Source organism: Centruroides sculpturatus, unplaced genomic scaffold (assembly GCF_000671375.1).
Source record: "Centruroides sculpturatus isolate CEXI.00-Female unplaced genomic scaffold, Cexi_2.0 scaffold634, whole genome shotgun sequence".
In the NCBI taxonomy this organism is placed as follows: domain Eukaryota; kingdom Metazoa; phylum Arthropoda; class Arachnida; order Scorpiones; family Buthidae; genus Centruroides; species Centruroides sculpturatus.
The window spans coordinates 205,805-226,559 of record NW_019384759.1 but is presented as its reverse complement, the minus strand read 5'-3'; the positions used below and the strand labels follow the sequence as shown (position 1 = coordinate 226,559).

The 20,755-nt window shown below is 25.2% G+C and overlaps 1 protein-coding gene across 1 annotated transcript in view; it reads left to right on the top strand.

Moving 5' to 3' along the window:
- Positions 1-20,755, top strand: part of LOC111628754 — an 82,844-nt gene that overhangs the window by 20,790 nt on the left and 41,299 nt on the right. Inside the window, exons 15-17 of the mRNA XM_023372597.1 lie at positions 2,300-2,439; positions 10,532-10,819; positions 14,380-14,499. Coding sequence (XP_023228365.1) covers positions 2,300-2,439; positions 10,532-10,819; positions 14,380-14,499 — 548 coding nt within the window. The remainder of the gene's footprint in view (positions 1-2,299; positions 2,440-10,531; positions 10,820-14,379; positions 14,500-20,755) is intronic.

Sequence of the window (20,755 nt, the reverse complement as noted above, 5' to 3'; positions counted from 1 at the left end):
ATTTGATTTGATAAATTCTAATTGAATTTCTAACCATATTTTTATTGTATTAAATTTAAATTATTTATTTTCCATAAATTATTATTTAATAACAGCTTCACTGTTATTAAAAGTTTTGGCGTTTTTAATTATTAATTATATTGTCTTTAGTTGTTCCATTTAAATAATTTTATATTAATGTTTATATTAAATTTTTATATTAAGATTTTAACAGATGATAGCTTAATTGGAGGCAAAATATTTCATTTACATTAAATTGATATTTATCAAAGAATTTCAAAATATATAATAATAAACTTTAAATAAATATTTCGAAATACTGTAAATGACAGTAAATTTAATCAATATATATTTTTTTTAATTCAAAACATTATAAACCAATTTAATGATTATTTCCTTCCTTATACATATTTTATCGACAGACTTCCGCAAAACTTATCGATACGTCCCTTTTTTTTTCTTCCTGATGCGTAGGCCTTATAGGCTATTTTAATATATTAAAGCTAGTGGGTAGGTTAATTAAAGTACAATCTAAGAGAATTTCCATTTACATTTATACATTACAATTAGATTATATTAGATATGACATAACATTAATTCTCTAATTTAACTAACTTTATCGAGTTACTATCCCATATGTAAGAGTAGTTAATTTGACCTTCATTAATATCTATATTATCTGATATTATTTCGATTATATTAATTCTACAGACAGTAATATTAGTTACAAAAATAAGGAAGGACGTACAGTACAGCAGTATTATTCCACTCCATTTATTAATATAAACCCTTGGCGGGGAGTAAATTTGGATTATAAATGTTACATAATACATAATTCTCATAGAATTCCATGCAAATATTCAGAACTCGTATATGATTTGATGCTATAAAAAGGTTTTTTTTATTATTCATAAAGCTAATTTTTTTTTCACTTTTCTTCCACTTGTAGATTATAAATTGTAAAATTTAACAGCTGTTTTCTATCTTTAAAAAGACATTGTCCAAATAATAGTATTGTTTTGGTTGCTGCTGAACCGGATGTCCACGTCTTGTTCATCTCAGTTTACAAAAAATGCTAATTTCTATAGACTTCCTTATAAAGAAAGAGCATTACAATAATCTACATTATATATATATATATATTTTTTAAATCAGATTTTTCTATTATTTAATTCATCTGATTAAAATCAAATATTTGAGCGTAATTAATTAAATATTGAATGCTAAATATTCACTACAAGATAAGTTTATTGGAATTCTGTAAATAAAAATAAAGGCATTTTTAACACAAACTTCCTTTCATTCCATTAACGGTAACAAGTTCAAGAGTTTTATTTGATTAGTCCCCAAACACTTTCATTCCTCGATGATTTAGCAATAGTTAAATATTAAATATTTTCTACTTTAGAATTAACCAATTTATATTAAATTCTACGCATTTTTAAATATGTATATATTTTTTTTTAATCAAAGATTTATCTTTTATAAATTTTTAAAAAATTGAAAGTACAGTGGCACGTTATAGTTCCACGTGGCCCAGGCAAATTTGAATTAGGTGGGCATTTTTCTTCGGGAAAAAATTTTCTTATAAAAGATTGATTCGGGGTTCCCAGTTGGCGGAGGCCCCGGGCAATTGCCCTTTTTGCCCGTAGGATAACGCCCTAAAAGTATGTAAACAAAATTGAAGCCGTGATTGTAAATTGGCTTGTACACCGACGAATACAGTTACGTGCCAAGTATTGTTTACAAAAGAAACTTTCATTCATAAAAACAAAACCCATTTTACAATGTTTCGGTTTGTTTCATCTTTATTATTCTCATTACTGAATATGTATGGCGACCCTTAAACTTATTCACCTAACAGAAAGGATCAACTTGCCGTTAAACAGTAACAGTTAGACCTCAATTAAGTCGCTTATATATCGTGTTTCTGACACGTGATCGCAGTTTATTTACATTTAATGAACTTAAAGATCTTTTAGTGTCAGAAACCTCAAACAATAAATAAAAAAGTAACAGTAAAAATGGTAAAATATTTTCAGTTTCGAAACGTACGGTGTAAAAATGTAAGCTACGGCATTACGTTCGAGATTATTTCTACAGCTGTCCTTCCTTCCTTCCGCTCCTTTCAGTCTACCGCGAAAAACGCCATTGCTTGTTTTTAGGTCCTTACATCACACGATGTCGTCGGTAAGAAGTTACTTTACATTGTTAAACATGTGCGAAAGTCTTTTAAGTAATGTCGTTTTCAAGTTATCATCTGTTTCGTTGTAATTGATTATTAACGTGCTGCACGGAGAACACGTGATTGCCAAGATCGAGTTACTGTTTTTCTTAGAACTTCCGAAAAAATATTAAGAAAAATGGACAAATTATGGATCTTATTATCGAAAATATTAATTATTCTTATTGTGTATCTACGTCCTATTTTATCACAAGGTAAGACAGTGAATAATTTTTTATTAGAATGAATGATTCAACTTGTTTCCTTTGTCGTCATCTCTTGAGATGGTCGGAGAAACAATGTCTTAATGACTTTATTCTTTAAGTAATTTTCTATCGTTTATATATATACATATACAATAGAAGAATGTTATTTAAGGAAATGTTAATGTTATTATTTAATAAAAAGTAAATAGCAAATAATATATAAACTTTTTTAATATATATATAATTTTTAAATTGCGCCATAAGGAGTTTAGAATATTGTCGATTTCATTTTTTTAAATATATTACTCAATATTTACGCTATATTTTTATTGATTTCATAACCTAAATATACTTATGAATAAATTAAGAAATTAGTTCATTAAATTTGTTATAACTTAAATACATTTTCATCAAAGTCTACTTTTATGTAATGAGTGATAAAATTATAAATATATAGATTTAAAAAATAATTTAATATTATATTTTAATTAAACTTTCTCTATTAAATCTCATTATAGTTTTATTTTGAATGTTGTGTAGATTATTTAAATTTGTTTTATTGGTTTAATTGTGTGTATGAATCATTTAGAAATATTTGAACATTGCTAGAAAACTTATTAAAAGTTTATAAATCTTATCATTAAGAAATATAAAAATAGTAAATAAAGCTAATATATATAAAAGAATTAAAAATGATATCCTGTTTTGTTTCTAGAAGTTATATTTTCAGGTTATTTTTGGATTTATATCTTTATATATTTAGTTAATTTATGTTTAATGAATATTATTCTTTAAATAATAATTAAATAATTGTCAGACATTTCATGTTAATTTAGAAATTAGTCAGTAACTTACAATTTGTTATATTTTTATCAATTATATCAAGTAATAACAATTAAACTTTATAAATGCAGATTTACTTAACTGAATATTAATTAATTCTGCATTTATGTGATTTAATTATAAGAAAATTTGAGACTAGTTTTAAATATTTCTTTTTTTACAAATAATTTAAAATTTATTTTCTTATTATAACCTTGAGTAAAAGTTGGAAAGGAAGTTCTTGTTGAATCCTAAGGATGTTGCCTATATTATCCTCTTCAAATTGGCCCTGAGGTAAAATAAACATGAGCAACATTAATTCAAAACTACTAAAAGGCATCTTACAAATTTTATTGATAGGTTTGAGTTATAAATCAAATCTCATACAATTTTTTTTTCTTATAATTCTTTAACTGGAATTCATTTAGAATTTTAAATGTATATTTTTAGAGTTTAAAGGCTTCATTTTGTTATTATTAATGATAGTTTTTAAAAGTTTAATAAATATTTAAAGAAAAACAGTTTTATTTCAATAATATTTTCATTTATAAATTCAACATTGCTGCTGGTGACTATTTACTTTAATGGTTTATGGTGCAGAAAACTATCTTTTCAATTACACTGCAATAAAACAATTCTCAGGAAATAAAACTGCTATTAAAATACAACTGCAATATTTTTTCCTTCCACTTACCTGTGTGAAAGTTAGATGTGTGTGATTTACATTGTGAATAATACTTATTGAAATAAGTACCTTAGGATATTAAAATTTTCAATATCTATTTGTTTGAATTATAACTTGTTCTGTTTTTCTAATAATTCAAATTTAATAATAACTTTATTTCTATACCTGTTTTTATTTTTAAATAGTGAGATTTCTGATTGAATAATTTTTTTTAAAAAATGTTACCTTTTTCCATTCATTGAGCAACGAGATGTGTTTGACTAGTTGTGATAACTGAAGCAAATGACAAATTACTATATTTAACATAGTTTTAATTGTTTTAAGGCAATTGTTTACTTGTCAAAACTAAAGCTGAATTCTTTATAATACTTTATCTTTGTTTAGTTACCTATTATATATATATAACTAAAGATATAAATCATTATTTTTTTCTTCTGGTAATATAAATATTTATATCCATATATTATTGATACTTTTGTGGCATGAAATGAAACATTAACACAGTTATCTGAAAATGAATATTTAAAAGCTTAAGTAATTCATGTGAATGATGTATTTCATCACAGTTTAGTTTGTTCAAAATTAATATTACTCAGTTATTAATACTCTTTAATACAGTCTTATTAAAACTGTGTTTTTAAAGGATTGTTTGATTAATATACATATTGATTCATTATTCTTGTGTACTTTTATACTTAACAATATTAAAAATATTACTGTGTTTATAATTAAATATTTTGTTAAAGACTAGTTAAGGAAACTTTTTAAATGTATATTCATTCAAACTATTTTCTAAGAACAAAACATTTTTAGAAATCTTGAGCACTTTCAGCTTATATCAATCATTAGGAGTTAATAAGAAAAAAGATGTGTGTTAAGGGAAGTAGTTTTTAATTGTATTTTGTTAAATTATGTGAATACTTCATTTCTCTGAAAAATTAGCCAAAATAATAGTCTATGTATACCTTTTTCTAGAATCAGTATTTCTAGAAAAATGTATACATAGACTATTATTTTTACTGCCTTCTCAGAAATTTATGAGTTTTTTTTTTGTGAATTCAACCTCAGCTGAACAACTGACATTCACTATATTCTCATGTTGGTTGCCCAGCTGTAGATTGACTAACAAAAGAAAAGAAGCTGGAAAGAAAAGAAAAAACTAATTGCAATAATTAATTAGATGATTTCAAATGCAAACATAAGTTAAATAAATATGAAAAATAAAATAATCTAAAATAAATGGTCTTAAAACTATATATTATATAGTTACATATTACAGCATTAGTTTTTAAGTATGTTGATTATAAAACTCATCAGGGTATAAAAGTTTTATTAATTATTGTACTGTCACATATATGATGATACACAAAAACAAAAAAAAACTATTTGTTAAATATACAACTGTGTAAAAATCCAATATTTTTAAATTTAAATACATCCCATGTAAGCAAATTTAATCAGAACGTTTAAAGAATAACAGATTCTTTAAATGTTTCGATGAATCTTGAGTGTAACAAGCAAAAGTATTCAATTAAAAGTTTTTTCTTTTAAACATTAGTTTTTGAATATTTTTTAAAATTTTAAATAAAAATTTTAAATTTTTATTTAAAATTACTTGTGTAACAGAATTATTCAAAGTTATGCTTTAGGAACAGATCTCTTTTGATAGTGAAATTTAAATTCTATGAAAATGTTAGCAATGAAATTTTTACTTTTATTAATTAATGTGGTGTATTTTAAAAGTTCAATATTATTTTGATGATAAATATTAATATGCATTTAATAAAAATACTAGCATAAAAATTTAATGAAATCTGTGATAAATAATTCTAAACATGTGACTGAAAATGTTACTTCTTCAATATAAGCTTTAAATATTCAAAATTTTAAGTGTATTGGTTATTTTTGATTTGATTTTTTTGTTATTTTTTTCAGACAGCATCTAGTTATACTGTATATTAAATGCAGTATAGTATCAAGTACCTACAGGCCCAAATTGATAATATATTCAGTTATCAGTAGATATTATTTCTTGTATCATCTTATCTTTTATCTTTCTGAAAATTGTACAAATTTTTTATTTTTGCAAGTATTGATAACAACTATAGTACTCACTACACTTATTGAGTAACAATAACTCATTACTTTACTATCATATATTTAATAGACTAAAGTATTTACAAATGCTTATTAAGAAACATCAAAAGATTAATTTATGTCAAAAAACACAAAGCAAACAAAAAACAAACTGTTTTTATTATAATAGTATATAATAAGTTTTAGTTTAAAATATGGAAGTGAGAATATGTGTGTTTCAGATAAAATCATATGAAAATATAGTTATAGTATAATGATAATTTTCAGCAGTTATGTTAAATGTACTTTCAATGGTGTACATAATATTGAATAAAAATACTAAAACTAGAGCATAAACAACTTTAATAGAGTATTCAACAATAAACACATGATTAACAAATATTTTCAGCTGTAAGAAATTATCTTCAAGTCATGAACAGAATTCTAAATAAGAATATTAATGTTTTAGAATGAAAAACAAATTAAAAATAAAAGACTATTTTAAATTTTGTAATTATTCTTGTTACTGAAGTGCTGGAACATACAAAACATTTAAACTCAATAAAGATCAAAAGTATAAGAAGAGAATAAGTTATAATAATAATTTTTTAATTAATCTCTAGATACTCAAGATTGTGAACATGAACTCATGATCCAAGATTTCCACTCATTTTTGTCCACTCATTAAGAAATGAAAGAGCTTACTGATAGTTTTGTCTCAATGCATTGAATTATCATTAAATTTTTATGCTAGTATTTTTATTAAATGCATATTAATATTTATCATCAAAATAATATTGAACTTTTAAAATACACCACATTAATTAATAAAAGTAAAAATTTCATTGCTAACATTTTCATAAAATTTAAATTTCACTATCAAAAGAGATCTGTTCCTAAAGCATAACTTTGAATAATTCTGTTACACAAGTAATTTTAAATAAAAATTTNCTTTCATTTCTTAATGAGTGGACAAAAATGAGTGGAAATCTTGGATCATGAGTTCATGTTCACAATCTTGAGTATCTAGAGATTAATTAAAAAATTATTATTATAACTTATTCTCTTCTTATACTTTTGATCTTTATTGAGTTTAAATGTTTTGTATGTTCCAGCACTTCAGTAACAAGAATCATTACAAAATTTAAAATAGTCTTTTATTTTTAATTTGTTTTTCATTCTAAAACATTAATATTCTTATTTAGAATTCTGTTCATGACTTGAAGATAATTTCTTACAGCTGAAAATATTTGTTAATCATGTGTTTATTGTTGAATACTCTATTAAAGTTGTTTATGCTCTAGTTTTAGTATTTTTATTCAATATTATGTACACCATTGAAAGTACATTTAACATAACTGCTGAAAATTATCATTATACTATAACTATATTTTCATATGATTTTATCTGAAACACACATATTCTCACTTCCATATTTTAAACTAAAACTTATTATATACTATTATAATAAAAACAGTTTGTTTTTTGTTTGCTTTGTCTTTTTTGACATAAATTAATCTTTTGATGTTTCTTAATAAACACTTGTAAATACTTTAGTCTATTAAATATATGATAGTAATGAGTTATTGTTACTCAATAAGTGTAGTGAGTACTATAGTTGTTATCAATACTTGCAAAAATAAAAAATTTGTACAATTTTCAGAAAGATAAAAGATAAGATGATACAAAAAATAATATCTACTGATAACTGAATATATTATCAATTTGGGCCTGTAGGTACTTGATACTATACTGCATTTAATATACAGTATAACTAGATGCTGTCTGAAAAAAATAACAAAAAAATCAAATCAAAAATAACCAATACACTTAAAATTTTGAATATTTAAAGCTTATATTGAAGAAGTAACATTTTCAGTCACATGTTTAGAATTATTTATCACAGATTTCATTAAATTTTTATGCTAGTATTTTTATTAAATGCATATTAATATTTATCATCAAAATAATATTGAACTTTTAAAATACACCACATTAATTAATAAAAGTAAAAATTTCATTGCTAACATTTTCATAGAATTTAAATTTCACTATCAAAAGAGATCTGTTCCTAAAGCATAACTTTGAATAATTCTGTTACACAAGTAATTTTAAATAAAAATTTTTAAAAATATTCAAAAACTAATGTTTAAAAGAAAAAAACTTTTAATTGAATACTTTTGCTTGTTACACTCAAGTTTCATCAAATTTAACATAATTTTGTCCACTCATTAAGAAATGAAAGAGCTTAACTGATAGTTTTGTCTCAATGCATTGAATTATCATCATCAAATAAATTAATGATCCGAAACTTGTTAAACTTTAGATATATATTTTTCTAGACACTGTTTATAAATTTCTTCAGAAATATTAGACTTTATTTTGAATAAATTAAAATGCAACAACAGTGATATCTACTTTCAGAAGTCAGATTTATTGTTGGATAAATATTCTTTTGAATTATTTGTATTTTACTCTACCTTTTACTTGAATTGTAATCAGAACAATTGTAAACTTGTAAAGAATAAAACTTTTAAACTAATAATGAAGAATGATTTGTATATTTGTTAAAAATACATTAATTGTTCATTGTTATTAGTTTAAAAATGTGAATTCCTTAGATCTTTATAATCATTCTGATTGTGTTATTTACTCTGAAGATGGAATAGAATAACTTAGAAAAATATTTCATCCATTGCATAAATTTGCTTAACTTATAAAAGTAGAAGTGAATTTTGTTTCTTCTAAAGAAAAAAGCCAGGACAACCTGTGGATACCAATTTATTGATCAGCATATTCAAATTTCATTACATTTATTTCAACTTACATACTAGTCTACTAAGTTAAATTTGCTACTATTGACTAGATTTACTATTATTAAATTTGCAACTATTAATTAGTCTACTGAGTTAAATTTTGCAGTTAACATTACAGTTTAAAATCAATTGGATCAATTTGCAAGATCTTGTTGGCTGTATCAATACTGTATTTTGTATTCATTTTGTAAACATAGCTTAACCTTTGGTTATCTTGATACAGAAAAAGCAAGAATAAAATGGATAGTAGGGGTACCTGGTTAGGGTGAACAGTAAGTTGATAAATAGTGGCCACCATGTAACACAGATTATCTGTGTGGCTGAAAGAGTTCATACAACATTGTCAAATGTACAATGTTGTATGGAGTTGTGCTTGTGTTATGTTCAATATGATTTATGTAGAAACAAAGTTTTACAACAAACTTTCAGAAATGACTTTTAAAAAGTGATGATTCAATATAATAATTAAAAAGTGTTTTAAACACATTTTATAATAAACTCATCTTGATCATATTTTATTTCAAACTTTTACTGTAGTTATGATAAAATGAAATTACCATATTTAAAAATATCATAAGACATTATTTCAAAAATACAGTATATGCATGTGTCTGAAACTTTAAAACATTTTCAAAATCACAAAATTAAACTAAAAGACTTTTTCAAGACTTGATACACAAAAGACAAATTCAATATCTTTTTAATTAATAAAACTTATGATTTATTTTTTAAATCTATATTTATTCAGCATTATCATTTTTTAAAAAATTATGTATGAAATTATTGCTTCTGAATTTTTTAATATGAGTAATAAATTAACTGAATAACTTTTTTATCATAAACTTTTTTATCCATCTTTAATTAATTTAATTTCCTAGCATTTATTGTGTGTTTTTAAACAAGTGCTCTCAACCATTTTAAAGGATCATCATTAGATTCATTGAACATATAAAATTATAAAGATATATAATGCAATATTTATTGAACAAATTTAACAGAATACATTTAAAATGTATTGAAAATATTTCTGTAATCATTATTGTTTGCAAAATCATTTATTGGTTGAATGCTTAAACAGATGAAACACTTAAATGAAATGCTTAAACAGAAAGGAAAACTGATGTTTCTGTATTGCAGTGTATACAGTATATAGTGTACAATAGGTGTTTAATGAAACAGTATTTGTAATATAAATCTTTTCAAATAATTTAAAATAAAAAAATAAAAACTGGCTATAATATAGAAATATATATGATATTATTAAACATCTTTCAAATGATAAAAATAATGTAGAGAAATGATAAAATAATGATATAAAGATACTGATTAACATTAAAATTCAAGTTTAGATTTCAGATGAATGAGATAGATAAAAATTTTTAAAATTTGTATAATAAAAAGTTATGATTTAAAAATTCATATAATCTTGATATAATTGCTTTATATTAAATTTAGTAATTTTTAAAATTATTAATAATTTCTTTTGTATATAAATATTATCTTAGATAAATTTTTAGTAGAGTTTTTTACTAATTTAGTAATTTAGTAGAGTTTTAGTAGAATTTTTAGTAAAGTTTAATTAAATACTAAAACTGAACCATTGTTTTCTAATTTAATACTTAAAGATATTTAAATTTTATAAATTAGAAATGTTATGTAATCTGTATTTATTGACTAATTATGTTTTGCTTTAAAATTTCAGCCATATCAAAAGTAAATTTATTAAAATTACCAGAAGAGTTTATTGAAAGTGAAAAAGGACAGATTTTGTGTCTAGTGTTGAGTGACTTTCAAAAATTAGATTTTCATTGGCTTAAAGATGGCAAACAATATCCTCCTCCCAATTTGAAAAACATCAAACAAGTGGATGAACCCACTACATCACGATTGATAATTGATGTGTTAGATGCTAGTCATAGTGGACATTATACTTGTGTTGTTAAAAATGGTCAGCAAAGTGAAAGAGGTACAGCTGTTGTTAACGTTAAAGGTAAATTGCTTTCGATAAAAGTTTTAACAAATTTAATTAGAAATAAATCTATAACGATTAAATATTAAATTGTTTAACATAATTTAGTATGAAATTTCATACAGATTTTTTCTTCAGTTGATTCTTATAACTGTATCTGAATGCTTATTTAAATAATATACAATAAAAGTATTTCAAATGCAAAAAAAATTATTTTATAACACTGCTGTAAATTTGAAGATTTTTCACTCTAAATGTCTATCTAATTATTTTTTAAAATATTAATTTTTTAAATGTTAATTAATTTTATATAATTAAAATAAGTAAAAAGGTTAGCATTAAACTGTTTTCACTTGTATGTTCAAAACATTTTATATTGTATATTTTTGCAGAAGTATAAGATGTTTGTTTTAACTGTTTCTGAATTAACTGACTATTTTTGGTTGTTTGTTATTTTAACAGAAAAACACAGGTGGGTGGGATCATTTTAAATTTGAATGAAACACTTAAACACTTCAGATATAAATATGGTTTAATTGCTTAAAGTTTCTATCTAAAAAACATTCTTATTAAATTGTATAACAAATCTTGTATATATGCAAACCTCAAATAATTTTAGTTTCAATTAAATTTTTTTAAACAATTATATATCATTATAATATATGTATTTAATAATTACTTTAAATTCAAGAAATAGTTTGATAAATAAATTTATATTTTGCAAAGAATAATTAATGCTTATGTGGTCATTTGAAATTTAATTTGCTATTTATGATATAATCATATTATTAATATCAGTCCAGTTATTAATTCAACCAGTCCAGTAATTTACTAAAAATATATTAAATTATTGTCTATTAATTTATGTAATTGAGACAACTTTTATATTACAGATATATATCACTAAAAAAAAATAAGTTGTAAGCTAATGACAAGTTTATCAACTAGATAATTTTTGATAACCAGATTTCGAAAAGTGTGGGGGGAATGACCTAGAATAGATTTTAGTGGTCAAAACAATGCCTTATAACTCTTGCTAAATAAGTCAGTATATCAGGAATATCAGAATATTCCAATCAGTGTCATGTTATTACTATCAGATGTTACTGCATTAATGTAATATTCTAATTTATAACAGCCTGTGCAATGAAAACTATTTAAAAGTTAATTGAATTTCTATTAAATGAGATGGTTGTGTTGTCAAAGTTCTTCATATTTAGATATTTCTCTGCTCTTTTAGTGTCCACAGAGTAGAAAGAGTAAAAAATAATAATAAAAAGATTTTTTTAGAAAAGGTTTTTTAAGTTTATAGATTGTTACCACTCTGTTTTTATAATTCTATTTTGATATTAATAATCATTTCATATTACAAAATTCTGAACTAAATTAACTAATACAGGAAATTCTCATAATAAAATTCTCATAATTCTCAAGGGATGAAATAATCATGATTTCAAATTGTTGTTTCAAATTATCAAATTATATATTTCTGCACAATATGCCAAATGCCATATAACAGGTGTAATTTATTAAATTAAGCAAATGGAATATGGCTATGTATACAGAAAGTTATTTTTGTTAGCATTCTGTATATGTAGCCATATTCCATTTATATTAACATTATTAAATAACTGGAGATAAACAGCACATATCTGGTGAGAACCATACAGATTGTCATATTGGTTTTATCGAAAGTATAAAATGTAGTTTGAAAGCAGAAAATGTAGTCCAATTATTTTTAAAATAGTCTAAAAAGTAGTAAGTCACCCAATTGTAGTAACCTAGAGCTCTACAAATATCTCAATCTGCTATTCATATCCCAATCTTACAATCCCAAAACCTAGCTGTATACAGTAGACCCCTATAAAACGGGTTCATATAGTTCGGATTCCTATATGACAGTGAAAAAATTGCGACGTATTTTAGTGTGTTTATTCGTATAAACACACTAAAATACATATTTTGGAAATTTTGAGTCAATTCAGTCTAGAATCGATTAATTTTATGGAAGAAAATCTTTCAAACAGCCGTAGTCTGTAAACTGCATACATGCCTGGCTGTGATTGGCTTATGTATTTAAGGACTCATAGAAAATGGATTTCATAAAAACCGGAATGTATCTACCATGTTATAGGGGGGTCAACTGTACTTTATGAGATAAGAGAAAAAAGGGATAGTCCATGCATAAGGTGATACCCGAAAATGTGTTACTGTAAAAACAAAGCTATATTGACCACATTAAGAATGATAGACAAAGAAATACTAAAGTTTGGAGGTACTTGATCTAAATGAATGAGTTAACATACGTGTATCAGTTCAGGCAGAATTTTCACTGTGAATTTTAAAGTAGCTATATTTCAAGCTAACCGAATTCCTTAACATGTAAATCTCTATATCAATAGCACAGTTAGAAACTAATGGGATTTAGAACTATTCAAGTTCAAATTAACGAGGATTTCCTGTAATATGTTCTGTTTTTGCATTATCAGCTTCATACAAATACATTTTATTAGTGCAATATTGCAATCACATTTTTATACTTTTCCAGCAGACAGTTGTATGTTTTACAAAAATTCAAAACTTCCACAAAATTTAAATGAGCACCTAAAGCAGGCTTCTCAGAAAAGCCAAAAACATTTGTAATGCATACAACTGTTTGCTGGAAAAGTGAGCAAAGGGTGTTCATCACTATAGTCATAACTATACTGTGTTATTGAAAAGCCTGTAGAAACATTAATGAACAACATACAAAATGACTCATATGCATATAATAATTATTTTCTAGACATGTATTGAATGAATTTCTGCCCGCATACTAACATGCCAAATTATTATTGGACAATTTTGGATTATTGACTACCTCAGAGGGTGCTGGGTGACTGGACATTTCAGATTATTGGGTGTCAGATTAACAAACTTCTATTTTATATTAATTCATATGCATTTCTGTCCTTAATTTATAGTTTTTTATATAAAGGTCTATTATGATAGGTCATATTAATAGGACCTATTGTACTGGTGTTCAGTTTCCACAACTGAGTAAAACTTATTCAGAGAAAACAATCTTTATTGTTCACCTCTATTTCACCTGAACACACTTTGTGTTTTGGACCTTCAGGTCCCTCTTCAGCAGGTTTACAAAAGCACAGTGTTAAAAACAAAATTTATAAAAATTTACAACAATACAATATATTAAGAGTACCTGACAATAATATATAGATTTTAGCATGACTTACAATTTCTCTTTTGTTAATTAGTTCAATATATAAATAAATACACAGAAGAATTCCTATCATAATACCACAATACTTGTATAAGGTTAAAACATGTATTTGTAAAATTATAATGTTTAAAAGGTTTAAAAATATTTTTTATAAAGTGTGTACAGGTGAAATACCAGGTGAACAATAAAGATTGATTGTTTTCTCTGAATAAGTTTCCTCAATTGCAGAAACTGAACACCAGTACAATAGGTCCTATTAATATGATCTGTCATAATAGACATTTATATAATAAATTCTATTTTATATGTTTGTTGTTATTTTACATATTAATATAAACTCTTAATGTATTCAATTTAGTGTCTCCAAGATGGAAAATAGAACCAAAAGATACATCAGTACAAGAAGATGGAAAGGCAATATTAGATTGTAGTGCTGATGGTTATCCAGAACCTATAATAAAATGGAAGAAGATGGGAGGTAATATATAATATTAATTAAAAGGAGTGCTTTACTATAATTTTAAATAACAATTTTTTATGAGAATAAAGAGAGTACTTCTTTTAGGACACCAAACCAAAAATTTTTGTTAAATATTTTTGTTCTTACATCAGAACAACTTTAGCTAACATTTGAATAAGAATGTAGTCTGTTTTCTTGAAATACAGTAGAGCATCATTTATCCGAATCTATTGGGGACTGGGGTTGTTCGGATAACTTATTTTTCGGATAACCGATTATGCACGAAAAAATATATTAATTTTCGTCGATGTTAAGCCTAATGTAAACTTTTTAAAATAATATTGGTGGCTATTGTATCGTTAAAAACTATTTCTTTATTTTTTACAAACAAAATATATATATTGAAAAATATAAAAATAAAAAAAAAATTTTACTTTAGAAGTTAATCTAGTATCAAAAATGCTCAATTCAGCATGATACACAGTCCTCAGAAAAACACCACACAAAAGTGCCAGTGCTGCCAGCTAAAACACACACATCAACAAAAAAATATTGGAGTAGCCCAAGATATAGCCAAAGATTGCAGCGCCATAGCACTAGCAAAAATTTAAATTTGCCAACTAAAATTCTTTCGGATAACTGACGTTTCAGATAATCAACTTTCAGATAAACGACGCTCTACTGTAATCATTCTCTCTGTTCTCATTTTCATGGTGTCAAATTCTCAACTTAGTTTCAAAAAATTTTTAATTATTTAAATTAAATATTAGTTAGCTATTTTATACTATAACATTAAATAACTGTTTCTAGATAAATTTAATTATTTTATTTTCAGTAACAATGATTAGAATAAACAACAAATAAAAGCACTATGAGAATCATAATATCTCAAAAAAATGTATGTTGAGATCATCATGCAATACATTCATTTATTATCATAATTTATACATGTACTATAAATAACAAATGTAGTGAAATAGAAAACAAATTAATTACAAAATACATTTACAAAAGTAGTATCAAGTAGTTATTGAAATGTGTAGAAAACATTACTGATAAAAACATTACATATATCTGTTTGTTTGATTTTTAATATCATTCTCTTCCATTACATTTAAGCTAACATTGGATTCACATATCTTATATAGTGTATTCTATTTACATATATCAATTGTAGCTTTATTTCATTTTTTACTTCTGATATTATCATTATGATTACCATTATAAACGTTATATCATGAATTAGTAGTATATTAAATTTATAAAATAAGTTTAAAACCAAAATGAATATTGATGAATTTGCTAAAAGTAGTAAGTAGTTCACATTAACTGACAGTAAAAAATGAATATTTCTTGATTCTTACATTTCAATTGCATGATAAATATGACTGAAATACAATAATTTTATCAAAATACAAGATGAGCATGTCTCTGTAGCCCACATAATTATAGAATTATTCATTATATGAAAGATGTAATCATTTAGAATGAATTATTAGTTTTATATTTATTTCATTATTCATATATTAAAGATTATAGGTTTGTAAAACTAGAATAAATTTAAATGCTTTCATGGAAAAAAGTTTCTACTATATAAAACATTCTTTAAAAAATGAATTCATTCTAAATTTAAGCAAGAGTATAATATATATGTTGAGAGAAAAAATTTTATATACAGGAAAATTATTATTAATATTTATTTACACTACAAAAAGAAATTTATTGTATATGTAGATATTTATTTGTGAATTATATTATGTTGTTACAATTATTTGTGAAAATAAGTATAAAATACAGTTGAAATAAACTACATGATATAATAAAAGTAAATAGAGGAGAAGGTGGTATTATGGAACACTGCAGGTATTATGGAACCACCCCATTTCGAACTGATAATAAAGGCGAACTGTAGCGGAATGTGGATGAACTGAACTAGGCAGACATCCATAGCAAGGGGAAAACCCGTTTTACTTCAGTTAAACAGTTGTCCGTATTTAATCAGCAAATTTGTTTTTTTCAAAATTCACAAGTTTTGAATGCTAAGTGAATTTAATTATTTTTAAAATATAAATCGCGTAGTTGTAGGTTCACTGGTGCATGTATTCCGTTCCAGAGACTTAGGGGTACATATTAATCTGTGTGATGTTCACGTTTTTTAAATTTTGGTCTCGACAGACATAAGTTAATTCGAGATGGCGATGCGTGAAATACGGACCCCTTTGGTGCTTTTACAGTAATATGGAACTCAACTCCTCCGAACTCTCTCTTTGCAATCAGACATTCGTCCGGAGCAATTTGGGAAAAAGACACTAGGTAGAAAGTCTGAAAATATCGAAAAAGAGCTGCTGGAATATATATTGTTGATGGAGGTCATATTTTTCTATTATAAAAGCATTTTTGCGATAAAATACATTGGAGTAAATAATTTTGTAATTATTTAACATTTTTTGTCCTTTCCTATTTGTTTTTGGCTACATTAAAGCATTTTTTTGAAAATATACAGTAAGGTTCCATATTACCACCCGATTTTCTCTAAGCCTACTTTCGGACTTTTTGTACAAAAGCCTTCAAAAACCATACTTATAATTACACTAGCGAAAAATCCAATTAGGAACATTTAGTTTACTAGTTACCAGTACTTTTCGCACAAAAAATGTGGGTGTAGTTATGATACCTTGTTTACAATTCACTAAAATGTAATTGGGGTTCCATAATACCACCTTCTCCTCTATAATCATATATAAATTTTTCATTTTTTATTTTAATTATATGTACTCAGTTTTGGGATTTATAAGGTAGTATTTAACTCTACTTACTATAAAAATACTGAATAGTCTTCATTTGCATATATTTTAATTATTTTGATATGTATCACATATTCAATTTTTGTCCTCCTAACCCAAACAGATCTTGAAATTTTAACAAATTCAAAACAGTAGAAGCCATTTATTGTAATCACAGATGTTGATATCAGTTGTATAATGTTATCAGAATTAGATAGCACAAAAAAATAAAATTTTGCTTGTAGAAAAGTTTCAGTTAGAAATTTTAAGATAAATAAGCACTTTGAAGCTGGTAGTGTAAAAAGATAACTTAATAGTTGTAGATTATTAGCCACATTTATTACTTATCAGTTATTGTTATTGGTCTTAGCCAGTGCTTTAAATATTAATTGTTATGAACTCACAGTACAGTAGTTTAAATTCAAGTAATTTAAACTACTGCACTGTGAGTTCATAACAATTAAGAATAGTAATTATAATTGTTAATTAACAAATATTGAAGATTTATTATTAATCTTTTATTTGTTTTAACATGTCCTTTTAATGCAAGAGTTCATAAAGCCAAATTTCCATTAACTTTATACTAATTTGAAGTGTTATTTACTTACTCCACTTAATTTTATCAAATGGTTATTGTTATCAGTGTGCAAGGTCCAAACCTAAGAAAACAAAAACCTCCCACTAGAGTTTGTTAAACAATCAAACTTTATTAAACTAGGAATGCCAGAACTAATTTGAACACAAAAGTATAACTGCAGAGAATATTACAAAAACTCAAATGTTATATTAAATGTACTGCTGAATTTTTATTGGGTTGTATTAAAGCTAATTAAATATCCAAAACAAAGCAATTTGGCTAGAGCCTTAATATAGCTTCATAAAAATCCAGCAGATCATTTAGTATTACTAATGTACAGTACCAGGTTATGTTTGTTATTATATATGCAGATATTACCATTTCAATTCACTAATTACAACAGTAAAATTAGTTATTAGTAAAAAAATAAACTATAGTTATTCAAAATCTCAAAATACTTAACATAATTAGGGAAAAGAATATAGAAGAGGAAAATTCCTTAATCAGTAACAATGATTTATAGTTCAGCAGCTACACTCTGACCAATAGAAGAAAAGAAACTAGCTTGTGTTAATTTGACAATTTTCTTTTATACATTATTAATTTGCATACTACAAGTGTTTACAATAAATATGTTTTTTGCCTACTTGTGTTTATGCCAGCATTAAATATAACTAAATTATTAAATCAGTGGGATGTAATTCCATTCATTATTCAAATCTTATTATTAAGATTATGCAGATGAAACTCTAGTTGGGAAATGCTGAGATAGCAATTGAGTTCTAATATAATCCAACCCCAAAACATATTTTAACAAAGACAAAAATTGGAAATAATGTGACTGAATATAAGTGAAAATCAAAAATTCTCTCTTGCATCTGACAAGTATAGATGAGTTCCAAACTAATTACAATAAGTGGATTTTATTACATTTACAAAATAAGTAATCTTCTAATTTCTAAAATTATGCTTAATTGTGGGTTATGAATATAAATAAAAATGATTAAGAGATATTTCAAGAAATCTATACAAACTAAATATTTTTATGTTTGCTGAATACTGAAAACAATGTAATAAAAAGAAAACTGTTGAAAAATAATTTTTTTTCTATAGTATAATTATTGTATTTTTAATATATCAGTATTTTTTAAGCTTAATATTATAAATTCATTGTTAAATATATTCATATAATACATGTTGTGAATTTTTATAAAAGCATTCTTCCACAAACTAATACATTCCATATTTAAAAATAAATTGGTTTTTGTATTCTCTAATTTGTATCAATAGTTGAATATTCAAGTTGTTAATATTCAGAATAAATTTGTGTTAGCTACTGCAAAGATCTAAAACATATTTTTTATATATCCTGTTTTCATTCTGTAAGACTAAAATTTCTTTAAAATAAGACTATATACACTTTAAAATAGCTACAATCTAAAATATTGAAAAGTTATTTTTTATCAGTGCTCTTTATATAATTCAAAGAACAACAATACATAGGAACAGTATGCTCAAATTCAATTTATAAAAACAGTTTTAATACTGTTATAGAATGTTTTATAAATATCATATTTAAATCTTACAGTAGAACCCCTCTAATCCGGCACCTTTGAGACTGGGGGTATGGTCGGAATGCAAAAAAGGTCGGATTTTCATAAAAAAGTAAAATAAACAATCTTTCAACTGAAGAATGACTGTATTGTTCTCTACAGTAAAAACATTGCAATAAATTGCACAAAAGCTGTTATTATTAATGAAAAAAAGGAAATTAAAAGTTTAAATTAAAAAAGCAATGTAAAAATTAAAGATAGCCTATAGTAAAAAAATTACTTAGAAAAAAAGTTGGTTATAGATTTTTGTTTGGCAGTGTTCCTCCATTTCTTGATCCACAAAATCTCCATAGGTGTTGAGGTTGAGTTCTGCTCGATGTACTGAAGGGCAATATCAAAAGCGTTCTTGGCGTCTGTGTGTGAAATCCAGGTAGGGGGTTCATCACCGTCCGAGTCCTCATTTACAGTTTCTTCACTATTATTTTCCAAAACAGCAGCAATAATCTGGTTGTCATTGAGCTCTTCACTGGTTTCACAGTCTTTGTCACATTTGGCAATCCACTCCTCAACTTCACTGGCAGGGACATTCAGTTGTACAGTTTGTAGATCTTTAACAATTTTCTGCATGTCGTTATTTTGCTTGTCTTCGATCTACTCACTTTTGGTCATAACTTCTGGCCAAACCTTACGCCATGATTTTTGCAGCGTGTCAGTTCCTCCCATGACTGGCAATTGTATAGATAGCATCTTTGATGTTGAGTGATTTCATAGCTTCAAATATGTTACAACCTTCTTTCAGCCTTTCTAAAATTGAGCTAATGTACTTTCTGCAATAGTGCCTCTTTAACCATTCTATCACTCCCTGATCCATTGATTGGATAAGTGATGTGACATTTGGTGGAAGGAAGATAGCTTTTATGTCCCCTTTCACTAAATCCTTCTCAGACAGATGTGATGGTTCGTTATCCAACAGCAATAGAGCATGAACAGGACGCTTTTTTGTTTCGGGTCTTTTTCAACAGATGGAACAAACTCGTCAAAAAACCAAGATTTGAAAAGATGGCAGTCCATCCAAGCAGATTTTTGATTGCAGTAATAAACCGGCAAGGAAGATAAGTTTGTTTTTGAATTCCCTAGGCTTCTTAGATTTGCCAATAACGAACAGGGGAAGCTTATGTGTACCATCAGCATTATTGCAAGGAGCAACAGTTAGCCTATTTTTTTTATAAGTTTTGTTCTTGCAACAGTTTCATTTGATGTAGCGAGCGTTTTGTTTGGCAGCATTTTATAGTTTAGGCCTGTCTCATCTATGTTATAGACTTGGCAAGGTAACAGTTCATTTTCTTTGACAATTTCTTGAA